The sequence below is a fragment of the Neltuma alba genome, unplaced genomic scaffold, assembly GCF_004799145.2.
Source record: "Neltuma alba isolate B1F8T4 unplaced genomic scaffold, ASM479914v2 tig00003072_pilon, whole genome shotgun sequence".
Lineage (NCBI taxonomy): Eukaryota > Viridiplantae > Streptophyta > Magnoliopsida > Fabales > Fabaceae > Neltuma > Neltuma alba.
The window spans coordinates 21,657-37,041 of NW_021633130.1; the positions used below are offsets into that span (position 1 = coordinate 21,657).

The following is a 15,385-nucleotide window of genomic DNA, read 5'->3' on the forward strand; positions in this document are numbered from 1 at the left end:
AAAAATTTCATTAAAAAGAAATATTTTGGTCCAAAACGCGTAATTAATATTTGGGCAAAGGTGCAGCTAGCACCCTTATTTTATTTTTAGAGGTGCACCTAAAATCCTAAACTATTTAGTGGTGTAATTTTATCCTCAAACCAATAAAAATGGGTAATTCCTTGCAACGCAACTTAACAGATTCCTCCTAACACTGTTTGCTAATTGACATATCGGCACCCCCCCCCCCCAAAAAAAAGACTACCGCATTGAGGCAGCCACAACTTGTTCATCAGAAGGTGAAAACCCAGAATTGGGAGGGGAAATTGGGGGTGAAGGTTTTCGTCACAAGATTGTGTTTGTATAAAGGTTAGAGATGGAGAGGTGGGAGAGAGAAGGGGAGAGAGGGGAGAGAGAGAGAGAGAGGAGGATGAAGATTGTAGAGGAAATCTGGAAAGTGGCAAAGCAAAAAGTGAAGAGTTGCGGGATGCTCCATCCCTGATTGTAAAGCCAATTGAATCTGCTGAAATTACTCACTAAGAAATGGAATGTGATAATCGAGAGGCTAAGCACAAATGATGAAGAGCGTGCAGTACATTTGGCAGCGATGATCAAGGTGGGGCCGCAACGCAGTATGTATCATTATTAAATTAAAAAAAAAAAGAAGAAATGTCCATTTGCTGATCAGCAAACGGAGTTAAGAGGAACTGTTAAGTTGGGTGGAATTGTTCCATTTTTATTAGTTTGGAAATAAAATTGCACCACTAAATAGTTTAGGATACTAGATACACCTCTAAAAATAAAAATAAATAAGGATACTTCGCTCACTTTTACCCTTGATATTTTGGTATATGAAAATATAATCTTATATATAAGGACGGTTTGTTTTGTACAAATTTTAATTTTATAAGTTTATAATTTTTTAAAAATAAAACGAAGTCTTTCTAATTAAATGTCAAGCAAATGGGACGTCATTATGTTTTACCTTTCCTTTAATACTTTCGCACGTTTGTTTCGGGTTCGCTTCTTTTTTTTTTTTTTTGGGGCCAGAGTTTCGTGTTCGCTTCTGATTAAATTGCCATATGCTATGGTAATATTTGAAATAGCATAGTGAAAATAAACTTTTATTGCCATCACTATAATGAATTGGTCTTAAGAAAACAATATATTAATTGCAAGTTATAAATAAATCATCTCACACTTAAATCAGGATTTCTTTTTTTTTAACAATTTCAACAAAATCCTTGAAATGTTATATGGATTTAGAGCGTAAAATGGATTTCATGAAATTCTGATGAAACTTGTAGATGAAATTATGAAATAAATAAGAAAGAGAATTTAAAATTTAAATTTTAAAAATGAGAATTTGAGGATATGACTGGGGAAGTTGAGAGATTAGATGGGAGAGATAACGGAAAACGGGAAAAGAAGATCAGGAGATAAATTGAAAAGAAAACAAAGAATATAATTAAGACAATGAGAGAGAAAGATAGATGCAGAAAAGCAGGGTTTCATGTTTACAAATACATAATGTATAAGATTTTAATATTTTAAAATTTTCATATAGCTTTCTCTCTTTTTTTGACCAATAATTTCATATAGGTTTCTAAAATTGCAATGATGTTTTACAAAATATATAGTATTAGCTAAAAAGAGCAGCTAGTGATTGGGCTTGATTGTTTTTGTTCTTTGTTTTCTTGTTCTTAAAACTTTTTGTTTTCTAGAACAAGTTTTGAAGATAAAAAAACAATAGAATTTGTTTAGATAATAATTTAAAAAAATCATGTTTGAAAAAAAAAACCATAGAAAACTACATTCGACAGGTGATAGTTGTCGTTGGTAATAATAAGTAATAGATAATAGGTGAGAAGAGAAAAAGATTTCTCAAAACTTTTTCAAAAGAAAAACACGAACAAAAACAGAAAAATATGTAAAAGTTGTTTTGGTTTTTAAAAACATGTTACTGTTTTTTATTTTTAAAAAGAATCAACTAAAAATAACTTACCAAACAAGTGTTTTTGTTTTTTTGTTTTCAAACAAGAAACCAAGCCCTGTACTTTTGGATTTCTCATTTTTCTTCCCCAACACTTTGAGATCAGAAAGCAGATTGATTCCGCCAACATTTTTGGGCCCAATTTCCCCCCCTAAAGTACAAAGTAAAAAGTACGATCACTTAAACATAAGTTGCCATCATTGCCTGGAGTAGTTTTTCTATTGCATCTTAAAATAATTTTTTTTAATGCAATTTTCATCTATTAAATATTTTCTTAATAGCGCTCAACATCCTAAAGCAATTTTTAGTGCAATTTTATTCTTAAACTTGGTTTGGATGGGGAGGGCAAAACAAAAAGGGGAGATTACCTTCTTAAACTATTTTTGTAGTAACATGTATCTTAAAATAATTTTTATGCAATTATTGTACGAGATATAAGATACATCGTAATTTCTTCAATATAAATAATTAAAATGAATTATATTTTAAGAAAGTTAGCACACTTCTTTACATCTAACCAACTCAAGTATTCTTTTTAATCCATGGGAATTATCTTTTAAAGATCATGGCAAAGCAACAATTTGTGATTTTATCCATTCTTTTCTATCCTCCTCTTTTTTTTTTTTTTTAAGCCAAACTAAACGAAGGGAATGACAATGAAAAAAAATGAAGTCCTGACCCCTAGTGCATGCTTGAGGCAACCTCGTGGAAGTGAGATACTGATATACTTGGGTTTAAATCCTTGAGCGTCTTGCGAATGTCTTGTGCTTCAAATCAATCTTTAAAAAAAATCCTTTACTAAACTTATTAATCCTTTTCTTGGCACTTTTAATTAATATTTGCTATGTGATATGACGGGGTACGAACCTGCTAGAATCAAGTAACGAACGGACGGTTGATCTAGGTAGGACCTTAAGAGAACCCGTCTCTTACAACCCTAGCCATGAAGACACCACAAGGTTGATCAATCCCTTGATACTGTTGAGTATTCTCACGAGAATACAAGGATACAAGCAAAGCTCACACTGAGAGAAATAAACTCAATTTTCATTCATCTAAATCTGAATTCAATTACAAAAAACATAACCTATATATAGGCAATAATATAACACTCTAGAATCAACATCCTAAGACATAAATACTAGGGATGATGCCTCATTAATGATTATTTGACTATGGGAGACGCCATTTATTACATAGAAATAAAAGGAAATAACTTAAACTTTAAGAACAAGTCTGCTATTTAAAAATAGGAAATTAGATCAAAACATGATCTTCTAGAACACTCCTTGACCTAAAAAAACGAATTTAAATCATAATCAATTCATAATGATACCTTCGTGATCCTTCTTGAAGATTTTTGGACGTCACTTATGATCCTTGTCCAAGGCACATGCTTGTCACATGGTATTTTAAGTGAATTCTTCAATCTGAACCTCACATGGGCCTTGTACATCATCTTGTTGGGCTTCTAGCAATGTGATCACCATTTTTGGACTCCTTTTAGGCTCATTAAAATGTGCTTCTTCTAAATAAATGGGCTCCAACTCTTTTAGCTCTCCTATTAGACAATTTAGGGCCTCCTTCATAGCTTTGGTCCTTGCTCTTGTTATTGGGCCTCCAATGCCTTGTAATGGATCTTTTGGAATGTTGGACTTCTTTGTTTGGGCTCCTTGCCCGTGCTCTTGATCACACCATGTTCCTCCATCACTATGTTTTCGTTTGTTCTCGTTGTCTTAGCTTTTTTCATAATTTCACAGCATTCCTTACATCTTCTGTGTTTCTTGATTTCTCAACTTGTTATTTTTGTGTTGGAACACTAGTGAAAGCTTCTTACCGTTGGTATATCGAAGGTTTATATACATTCATATTGTAAAATTTCATATTGGTTATTGTTAGTTCAAAGTAAACGTACTTATTCCAATACTTCTGCATGAATAACCCAAGATTAATTGAGTTTTGGCTATATGTTTTTAACAGAGCACAAGTTAAATGGATATTACTTGTGGAACATTGAGCAGTTTTGTTGACAAGTTCTGGGACCTAGTGCTGGACTTAACTTGCAAGCAGTTTCATCATTTGTTTCGCTATCACAAAAATATTAAGCAGCTCAATGAACGACTTGTGGAACTCATCGATGAAAGAAGCTCCATACAACACCAAATACATGAGGCTAAAAACAATGCAGAACCAATTGAAGACAAAGTTCTTCATTGGCTGAGCAGAGTAGATAAGATTTCAGAGCAAATTCAAAAGTTTCATGATGAAGAGTCTCAAGCAAAAACAGAGTGTAGCGTAACTTCATGTCCCAACCCGTGGCTACGCTATAAACTAAGCAAAAGAGCAAAGGCAATGGCGCAAGAAGTTGTTGAAGTTTGTGGAAAGAGAAACTTCAATACAGTTTCATATCGCGTTCCTCCACAGTCCATGCCGGAATTATTCAACAGAGCAAGCAATGCAGGGATTGGTTCAAGAGTGCAAATTGTGAATCAAATTATAGAGGAATTACGGAATCCATGTGTTAATATGATTGGATTGTGTGGGCTTGGTGGTGTTGGCAAGACCACTATAGCTAAAGAGGTAGCAAAAAGTCAAAACATGTTTGAAAAGGTGATCTTGGCAATTGTTTCTCAAGAATTGAATGTTGAGAAGATTCAAGGCCAGATCGCTGTGAAGTTGGGTATGCAACTCAATGAAACATTTGAAGAAGTAAGAGCTTGTCGTCTGTGTGAGAGGTTGAAGCAAGAGAAGAATATGCTCCTAATATTGGATGATCTTTGGGAGCAACTTGATTTGGGCAAAGTTGGAATTCCTTTTTTTGATGTTGAGAATTATAACAAAAAAAATGAAGGATGCAAAATTTTACTAACTTCTAGGAACGAAACGCTGCTGTCAAACCGCATGAAATGTGAAAAAACTATCAGAGTAGGTTTTTTGTCAGAGGATGAAGCATGGGAGTTGTTCAAGAGGACTGCTGAATTGTCTGTTGACTCAAGTAGTCCTAACCTGTTATCTATAGCCAATGCAATTGTTCAAAAGTGTGGAGGCTTGCCGCTAGCAATTGCTACAGCTGCCAAAGAATTGCTAGGAAAAAATCTGAATGATTGGAAAGATTACCTTGCCCGATTGAATAATCCCTTAAGGAGAAACATCACAGGAATTAGAGAGGTAGATACCATTTTGATATCGAGCTACGATTGTCTAAGCTCATCAGAGAGCAAGCATATTTTCTTACTTGGTGCCATGTTGTCCCATGATCCTTCAATTGAAGACCTTCTTATGCACTCTATGGGGTTGGATTTTTTGAAACACACAGAAAACATGGAAGAAGCCCACAACGGAATCTCTGCTATTGTAAGTAAGCTAAAATCATCAAACTTATTTCTTGATAGCCTTTCTAGTCATCGTTTTACAATACATGACGTCTTTCGAGATATTGCATTGTCGATTGCATCCGATGAATTACATGCATTCATTATGAGGCACAGAAAGTTGACAGAATGGCCAGACAAAAATATGCAAGAGGGCTATAAAGGAATTTGCTTACGACCGAGTGAAATTAGTGACCTTCCAGAAGAGTTGTATTGTCCGAGATTAGAATTCTTTCTACTTGATAGCACAAACAGTGATTTGACCATACCCAGCATGTTTTTCAAATATTCAAAGGAGCTGAAACTGTTGGCATTTAGCAATGTGCATTTTTCATCACTCCCATCGCTTAGTTTTCTAATAAAACTAAAAACATTGTGTCTACACTCGTGTTTGTTAGAAAATATAACTGAGGTTAGAAGCTTGAAGAATGTAAAAGTCCTAAGTTTTGCTTACTCTGAAATTGAATCGCTACCAGTTCAATTAGCAGAGTTGACTTCTTTACAAATGTTGAATTTGGCCCATTGCTCTAAGCTCAAAGTGATTCCCCCGAAACTTCTATGTAACCTGAAAAAATTGGAAGTGTTGCACATGGGAAACAGCTTTAACCAATGGAAAATTGAAGGATCTAGTGAAGCTAATGAAAATGCAAGTCTTGATGAGTTAAAGGATTTGCCCATCTCTTCTCTCGATGTTCATATTCCTAATGTCTCTATGTTGCCAGAGACTTTGTTCTTAGATTTGAATTTGAAGAGATACAAAATACTCATTGGGAAGCACTGGGAATGGTGGACAGTCTGCTATAAAACTTCAAAGGTATTGAAACTTGAGCTTGAGAGTAATATCCATTTGAAGCCTGGGGTCCGAAAGTTGATGAAAGGAGCTGAAGATTTGTGTTTATATGGATCTAATGGGCTTGAAAATTTTCTACACGGTCATGATGGAAGATCATTTCCGCATTTAAGGCATCTTCAGAGTGAAAGTAACAATACTATGGGATCCATTGTTTTGAACTCAGCACATCATGAAGCGGCAATAAATAACAAATCCAATAAAATGTCCGAGTCACTTTTGAACAAGGTATGTTCAGATTATTTTATTCACATTTTTTCTTATTTTATCTTCCTAAAAAACTTGGCTTCAAACTTATATGCAAAAGTTATTTTCACCAGAACTACTTGCTTTGCTGTTAGGCTATTATGAAAGGTTGCAATTTTCTATTTTTTGAAATGACTTAAAATTAGCTAATAAAAGAGAAAAGCTGACTCCAAGTATTAAAATAAATAATGAAGCCTCAAATTATTCATCAGCCTAAAAACATGTTAATTTGATATTTTTGAAAATTGTCCCTATCACCAAAATATCTGAGAATGTAGTTCGTGGTTTTGATGACTAATCATTGTAATAAAACTTTGGAATCCCTTTTCAACAATATGGCATTTTCATGTTGTTTTAACTATTCTTATTTTTTTGGTTTTAACTTTTCGACAAAACTTCAAACATAGTTGCCTGCAAAAAGTAGTTTTTACTAGAATTATTTTCTTTGCTATCAGTCTATTATGGCATTTTTCAAGTTTGTTCTTCTTATTTTGTTCTTAATTTTGGTAATAGCATTTTACAGTTTTTTTTTAATTTTTCAATTACTTTATTTTTTTATCTTGAATTTTCATATTGAACTTTCAGCGATCTCTTGAATAATATTGTGGTGGTTGAGAGTTTTATCTAGACATTTGAACAGTCTTTCATGAAAAGTAAGCCTACAAACTAAAAGTGATTTTCATTTAATCATATTTTCTGTGAACTGAAGGTGCTGCTTCCAAAATCAGAGATATTGCGATTATCTAATTCAATCGGTTTGATTCCATTGATATGGGATGACCAACTTTCACACAACTCATTTAGGAACTTGAAAATATTGTTTGTGGAACATTGTGGCCTTGTGAAATTGGTGCCCCTCCGTGTGCTGAAATCTTTAAATAGCTTGGAAGAACTAGAAGTTAGAGCGTGTGACATGTTGGAGATTGTGTTCGATTTTGAAGATTTCAATAATTATAAAGGGGCAGCGGAGTCATCATCAGTGATTGTGCCACTGAAAAAGTTAACGCTATATAGATTGCAAAAATTAAAGAATGTGTGGAGCAATCACTATGAAGGAGATGTCTCCTTTCCAAGTCTAAGGAGCATGCATGTTTCCTATTGTGAAAGCCTCACTAGTCTGTTTCCTACATTTATAGCCAAAGGCATGCTTCGTGATCTTGAAGAGCTTCGAATATCTAATTGTGGTATAGATGTGATTGTTGCGAAGGATCAAGTTTCAAAATCTGTTGCTCCTCTGTTAGAGTTTCCTAGGCTTACTTTCCTTGAGCTTTCTATGCTTGGAAATTTGAGGAATTTCTATCCACGGAGACACACATTAGAATGGCCACGCCTTCAACAGTTATCTGTTACATATTGTGATGAATTAGAGATATTTGAAAAGGAAGTCTCAAGTTCAGTAGAAATACATGAGGAAGAGAGCACATCAGACTTAAAATATCCTCTACTATACCATGACAAGGTACATTTCTAAATTACCTATTCATGCATTATTTATTTTAAAAATACGCTAATAAAAGAGCAAAAAAATAACTCTAAGCAGTAAAATAAATAATAAAACATATTTTGCTTTACAACCTAAAAGCATGGTTGAATTTGATATTTTTGAGTACTCAAATATGTGAATTATATCTGTTACTAAACCATTTATTAGAATAATGTATGTTAGGATTAATTTGATGATTGACTTAGAAAGCTAAAAAAGAATAATTCATAATAATTATTTTAATTAATTACTAGATCTTAGAAATTAATTAAATAATTTTCTATTTTTTTCTTTTTTAAAAAAGTGGGACGCCAATCCTTAACTTTCCATCTTCACCGAAAAGAGGTGTCTTTGAATCAAGCGAGGGTTTTTTTCCCCCCCTTTTTCAAGACGTTATAAGATTTAATTTGGTTTTTTAAAAAACATAAGAACGGAGGAATAACGTTTGTGTGTGATAATCAAAGATTGAAACTCCATACTAGAAATTTATTTCATTTTAATGTATCATAATTAATATTTGTAGTTACAAAATGCACATGGCTGGATTTTGATGCATTGATTAGTTACATTTAGTTATGATTTATGTATTGTGCAGGTCACTCATAATTTGGAGAAGTTGACATTGTGGGGTAAAGGAGCTCAGATGATACGGAGTGGCCAGCTTTCAATGTACCACTTCCCCAAAGTAAAACTGCTGCATCTACATGTTGGTCAGAAAGCAACGACTATTTCATACAAATTGTTGTTGAAGAGCTTCCCAAATTTAGCGGAGCTGACACTGGGGGGTGACATTATGAAGGCTTCTGGAGGGGATGATGTTCCTCTTCCAATAAAATTGACTCTCGATGATATTGACGTTATCACAAGCTTGGTACCACTCTTAGTTTCTTCACCAAATCTCACACATCTGCACGTGAAACGTTGTTATCATTTGACCACTCTGATGACGTCATCAGTTGCTCAAAGCTTGGTCCATCTCACAAGTCTCTCAATTAGAAGGTGCTCTAACATAGTGGAAATTATATGGAAGCAGGAAGGAGAGGATGATGACGATGAGGAAGTTGTTTTCGGCAAGTTGAAGTATTTGAAACTTGAACGCCTACCAAGATTGAAGAAATTTTGCGGCTACAATTATACTTTCAGGTTTCCGTTATTGGATCAGCTGATCATAACAGAATGTCCAAAATTCAAAGTATTCTCTCCAGGACTCATTGATACACCATCTCTTCAGAGCGTTCTACTGTCACAAAAACTGGGGGAAAAACATCATGAAATTTGGGACACCAATCTTAACAAAACATTATTCCGACAGGTGCGTCTAGTAATGCTCCGTTCTTGCTATTTCCTGCTTGTACAAAAATATGAATCAATAAATGTTCCATTGTTATGATATTTAATATAAATATACCTATACTTGTTTCGGTTTTGAAATTTCTACTAAAATTTTAGTTATCATTTTTTAATTAAATAATAATTGTAATTGCAAAACATCACAAACAATTACGTCATAATTAATAATTAATTAATTAATGGGATACACAGCGAAATGCTTTTGTATTATTGTTTTTTGTTGTGGCTGATACAATTATTTCTTTTCCAAGATTAATTATGAAAAATAAATGAAATCAAAATGTTTGACACTTCTAGTGAGCGCATTGGACTTTGGGACACAATTAAAAAAGCAAAATAATAACTGACTCAATAAGAAGTAACGACTTAATTAATAAATTAATATTACTATGCTTCTGATTCAAAAATTGTTTTACAGATATTTGTGGCATCAAGAGAGATGGTGTTAGATGAGTATGATGTTAGCATGATAAGGAATGACCAATTTCCAGCAGACTGTTTTGCTCAAATGGAAATTCTGGGCATACAAGGATTTGATGAAGAAGGGGTAACATTTCCGTATACATTGCTTGAAAGATTTCCGCAACTGAATGAACTTCATGTGAAGGATAGTTCCTTTGAGGAGATATTCCCATCACACATTGTTCATCAAATTCCACAACTTCATAATTTGACGGTGCTAAAGGTGTCCAAATGTCATCGGCTCATCTATTTAATGACAAATTCAGCTGCTAAAAGTTTGGTGAATCTTGAAACACTGGACATATATGATTGCGAAAAGATGGAGAAAATTGTAAAGAATGAGAATAATGAAGATATAGAAGGTGGAATCACGTTCAGTACGTTGAGAGTATTAAAACTCAGTCGTCTACCAAGATTGAAAGCAGAAGAGCATAAAACGGATTTCAACACTGAAGGCCCAGCAACAAGTAATCATAAGGTATGTTCAAATCAATTTGCAGTAAAATACACTAACTAGCCCTAGGTTTTATCTAAGTTATAGAAACCTTCCTTTTATTTTAAAAATATATATAAAACTACCTTGAAATTAAAATACATGTTGTACAAACCTCCCTTGTATATTTGATTTGAGATTCCATTTCCATCTATCCAACTCTAAGCTGACCGTTGAATTTGATCTTTAAACTTTTATTTTGACCAAGATACCCCTTCTTCACATAAAAGTTATTTAAACATTCTTTTTTTTTTTTGCAAAAATAATTTTTCATACCACAAAAAATAATTTTAATACATGTATTTTCAGACTTTTTAAAATGTAATAAAATTTGTTAATTTTAATTGTTTAAATGGCTAAAAAATACGTTGAATTACTTGAATACATATTCTTTTCGTCATATAATATAGATTATCTAAGTTTGATAGATTATAGAAATTATTTAAATTTATAGTTTAAAATTTTTAAACAAATGAGAAATATTTATAACTCATTTAGTCAATGATATATTTATTTAAAGAATTAACCAAATTTCCACTCACTAAGTTACTTATTTTCAATCCTAATATAATAAAAACATTGAAATAGCTAGCTGCAAAAAGTTGAAAAAAGAAAAAAAAATTAAGGAAAAGAAAACATTTTAAAATTTTCAAAACTTTTTAGCCAAAATTTAAGAATTTAGTATTATGAAGGGTAAATTAGTAAATCAAAAGTATTTTAATATAAATTTTAATTAGAAAAGTATCTTTTTAGAATATTCTCAAAAAATTTAATTATTTGGACTTAAGTTTATGTTTTCAAAATAGAAGGAAAATTTATAATTAGGGCAAAATACAAGGGAGGTCAGAATATTTACTAATCAATTTATTATTTTTTTGGGAGAAAAATTAATTTATTTTTTTTCTTATCTAGTATATTTTTTCCTTACCAAGATTTTCTTATTTTATTAACTTCTTCATTTCAAACTCACGCTGTGAAAATTAATTTCATTGGAATTATTTACTCTGTTCAGTAAAAATATGTTCTTATTTTTTCTTGCCTCAATATATCCACAAAAATTATTTCACCTAAATTACATGCTTTGGTATTAGGCTAGCTATCGTAGCATTTTATAGTTCTCTTGTTTTTTAGTTAGTTATTTCTATTTGGTTAACTTGAAATTTGAAGTTGAACTTTTATGAAACTCTTGAAGAACATTGTGGTACACGAGAGCTATATTTACACATTTAAACAATCTTTCATGAAAACTAAGCCTCACAAATCAACAGTAACTTTGTTTTCGTTTTTGGCCGAAGGATATTCATTTAATTGTATTTTCTTTCAACAGGTGTCATTCCCAAAGTTAGAGATATTACAATTATACCTTTTGAACAGTTTGATTCCACCGATATGGGATGACAAACTTTCACACAACTCTCTAAGCAACTTGAAAACTATTACTGTGTGGAGGTGTGGCTTTGTGAAATTGGTGCCCCTTCATGTGCTGAAATATTTAAGCAACTGGGAAGAACTGGAAGTTGAGGGATGTCGCATGTTGGAGACGGTATTTGATTTTGAAGATTTGAATGATTATAAAGAGATTGTGTCATCATCAGTGATTGTGCCATTGAAAAAGTTAAGGCTAAAGCGTTTGCCAAAATTGAAGAATGTGCTGAGCAATAATGACCGCCAAGAAGAAATAAACTTGGTACCACCCTTAGTATTTTCACCAGATGGTTCATGCCATCAAATAGAAGAATATATGAAACAGAAAAAAGAGGACAATGAGGACAAGAAAATCATTTTCAGCAAACTGGAGTTTTTGGAACTTGATGAATTACCAAGATTGAAGAGATTTTGCAGCCAAAAGTATACTTTCAAGTTTCCATTATTGCGATGTGTAACCATATCAGAGTGCCCTCAACTCATGATGTTCTGTTCTGGAGCCATTCATGCCCCGCAGCTTCAAAAGGTTCGAGTGACGAGAATATGTGAATCTGACAGAGATATTTGGATGACTGATCTTAATGCTACCATCCAACATCGGTTTACTATTCAAGAGGTTAGTCCAACATGCTGATATTCTTATTTTTCACTTTTTAAATAATTCCTCATCATCTACAAAATTTAGGATGAGATAAATATCTAATATAAATATTAAAGTTTGGACATTCGTTCGTCTACCTAAAAATTGTAAACTTTTCATCAAATTACAAGACTTTGATCGCACGCGAAATCTGATAAGCAAATGACGATTAATGGATGTGATGGACTACAAATAGTGTGACAATGTTTGGTAGATCTCTGACGAAAAATAAATGGGTCTATAAAGTGATTCAAAGAATTTTATTTTTATTTTAAAGTGATTTTGTGAAGGGGGAATTATTGATAAAAAATATAAGTATTAAAAAAAGATGACGGATCAATTAAGAAAGATTTTATCTACAATAAAAATAAGTAAATTATGATTTTAAAAAAATATTCTGACCTGATTTATTAAATTGCCTTCTTATAATAATAAGTCTACCGATAATCTTTGAACAGGAACAAGGCCTAGCCCTAAATGTGAATTCCAGGGAAATTATGGATTTTTTTTCAACTTAACTTAGAGGAAAGAAAGGGGCTATGAAGTTAATTTAAAGGATTTTTTAAATTTTAATGTGTGGATCTTATTTTATGATGAAATGATAACAATTTTAAATATTAGCAAAAGATAAGTGATCCATTTAAAAGAGTTTTAGTCCTTGAAAACAATATCTTGATGTAATTTACTAAATCGTCTATTAATCATGGCAATTGTTTTATTAATTATCATTTTATAGGTAATTTTCACAACCAAAAGCATAGCTTTAAATGCAGAGAATATCACAATGATAAGGGATGTCTTTCCTAAAGTGAGAGCTCTTTATGTAGAAAGCTTCGCAGATAAAGGGGTAATATTTCCCTATAGCTTTCTTAAGAGATTTCCCAAGTTGGATGAGCTTTATGTGGAGCACAGTTCATTTGAGGAGATATTCCCCTCACAGGATGAGATTCTTGATTTTATGGGGAAAATCCCACCATTTGAGAAATTACACATTGCCTATTTGGATCAACTCAAGAGCATTTGGAAGGATGACTCTCAACTACCACCAATTCATCAAGACCTAATAACATGCCTGGAAGTCGAAAGTTGTCATAGCTTGATCAAGTTGGCACCATCCTCTGCTTCATTTCAAAATTTGCAGGATCTGTCTATATCTGGATGTCATCAACTCATCTATTTGATGACAAGTTCAACTGCCAAAAGTTTGGTGAGTCTTGAATGGTTGGCGGTAAATGATTGTAAAAAGATGGAGGAAATTGTATTGAATGAGAACAACAAAGATGTAGAAGGTGGAATCACATTCAACCGACTGTGGTGGCTCGAACTTATTGATATGCCAAGCTTGAAGATGTTTTCTTCACAAAGTCAGGCAATTGAAATCCCAAGATTAAGTATGATAGAAATAACTCGATGTCCTGAAATAAAGATGTTTTGTTTAGGACTGTTAGAAACACCAGAGTTGTCTAGAGTAAAAATAGAACAGCATGAGATGGAATGGAAGGACAAAGGAGACCTCAACAAAACAATAGAAATGCTATCCTCGACGAAGGTATGACATACCCGCACTAACAAATATTGTTTCGAAAAATGTGTTGTTAATGACTAAGGAAATAGCAAATTGATTGTATTGTGCTTATGCCAATAACGTCTGTTTTCAAAATTACCTTCTATTTTAGGCTAGCTAATATTATGATTTGGTATTGCAGGATAGTGTTATTATATAGAAGGATAAGTCCATCATCCATGTTATCATTCTTTCCAGGTTCGTTACTTTTATGATTTTTTCTGCTTATTGTCTCTGTTTTTTTTTTTCTAGTGGTTATTATGATATCAATAAAAGCCGCCTTATATATGAGGGGACAAGCATTAAAAAAAAAAGAAAGAACTTGCATCTCTTTTTTTCTCCATACACGCCAATTTTTTCTTTTTCTTAAATTATGTGTATGTTTTTGCTACATTTGTCTGTGCTTTACTATCACTAAAAGATATGAGTTGCTTGTTGAAATTTATTTCAATTTCTTTTCCAATAGTAGTTACTATAATATCAACAACTGCTACATATATTATTAAAGGATGAAACAGAGGAGCCATCTTGTTGTGAGTATGAGTTTGTGTGTGTGTGTGTTTTTTTTTTTTAAAACTTTTTATAAAACTTTTCTTTGTTTCTTTATATTCTCTCTATATTGTATCGGTTGAATTAATGAATCACTTTTGCTTATTTTAAAGAGATCAACTGTGATTAAGAAGAAAAGAAACAGCAGGCATATTTCAAAAAGGATGTTTTTGATAATTTGATTCGCCTAGCTATTTAACCCAATTTTTCCATTAAATACCATCTATATTTACAAAATAGAATGATAAAAACATAGGGGCTGTTTGTTTCTGTTTTTTTTCCCCCTCAAAAGAGTTTTGTAAAATTGTTTTTTAAAACAAGTTTTTTTTTTTTAAAAAAAACATACTGAGACCAGAGAGTGAAGTTTCAATGAGAACTCAAGTTTTTAAATAGAGAAATAGCCACAAACAGAGAAAAAAAGGCTTCCCAGTTTTTCCAAACAAAAAATAGGAAAGGTAAAAACAAACAAAAAAACTAAAAGTTACTTGTGTCTTTGAGTTTGTTTTTATAAACACTTAATTATTACATATTACAAAACAGGACTTTTTAATTTTTTTTTTGTTTTTAAAAACAAAAAAAAGTTTTGAAAATAAGAAAACAAACAAGACCTTTTGACGAATTGACTAAAAAATGATTTATATATGATAACATGAATATATGTAGAATACACTCAACAGTTTTTCTTGTTTCCTTGCACCTTTGGTGATGATGAATATGAACAGACGTTTGCGCGTTGATGCTTTTGTTGAATTCTCAGTTATTTGATAAATGAGACCCTGTTTTTATCATAAACCATTGGGTGATGCATGACAAAACTCAAGCCAAAGTGTGATTTGTTTCATTAATGTATGAAAGATTCAAAAATTGATGTGTTGTGATTGTGAAGCTTTCAACATCTGTGTGGTTTGTTTGTTTGTGTTATTAAGATTATTAATTAGTTTAATGAGATTGGTCACAATTGACCCTGGAGTTCTTCATAA

The 15,385-nt window shown here is 32.3% G+C and overlaps 1 protein-coding gene across 1 annotated transcript; it reads left to right on the plus strand.

Moving 5' to 3' along the window:
* Positions 1-3,964: 3,964 nt before the first annotated feature.
* Positions 3,965-13,847, plus strand: LOC114740171 (uncharacterized). The gene is made up of 6 exons (XM_028928300.1): positions 3,965-6,421; positions 7,149-7,898; positions 8,518-9,234; positions 9,691-10,212; positions 11,555-12,268; positions 13,029-13,847. Exons 1-6 carry the CDS (start codon positions 3,965-3,967, stop codon positions 13,845-13,847), a joined length of 5,979 nt encoding a protein of 1,992 aa, XP_028784133.1.
* The last annotated feature ends 1,538 nt before the right edge of the window (positions 13,848-15,385 follow it).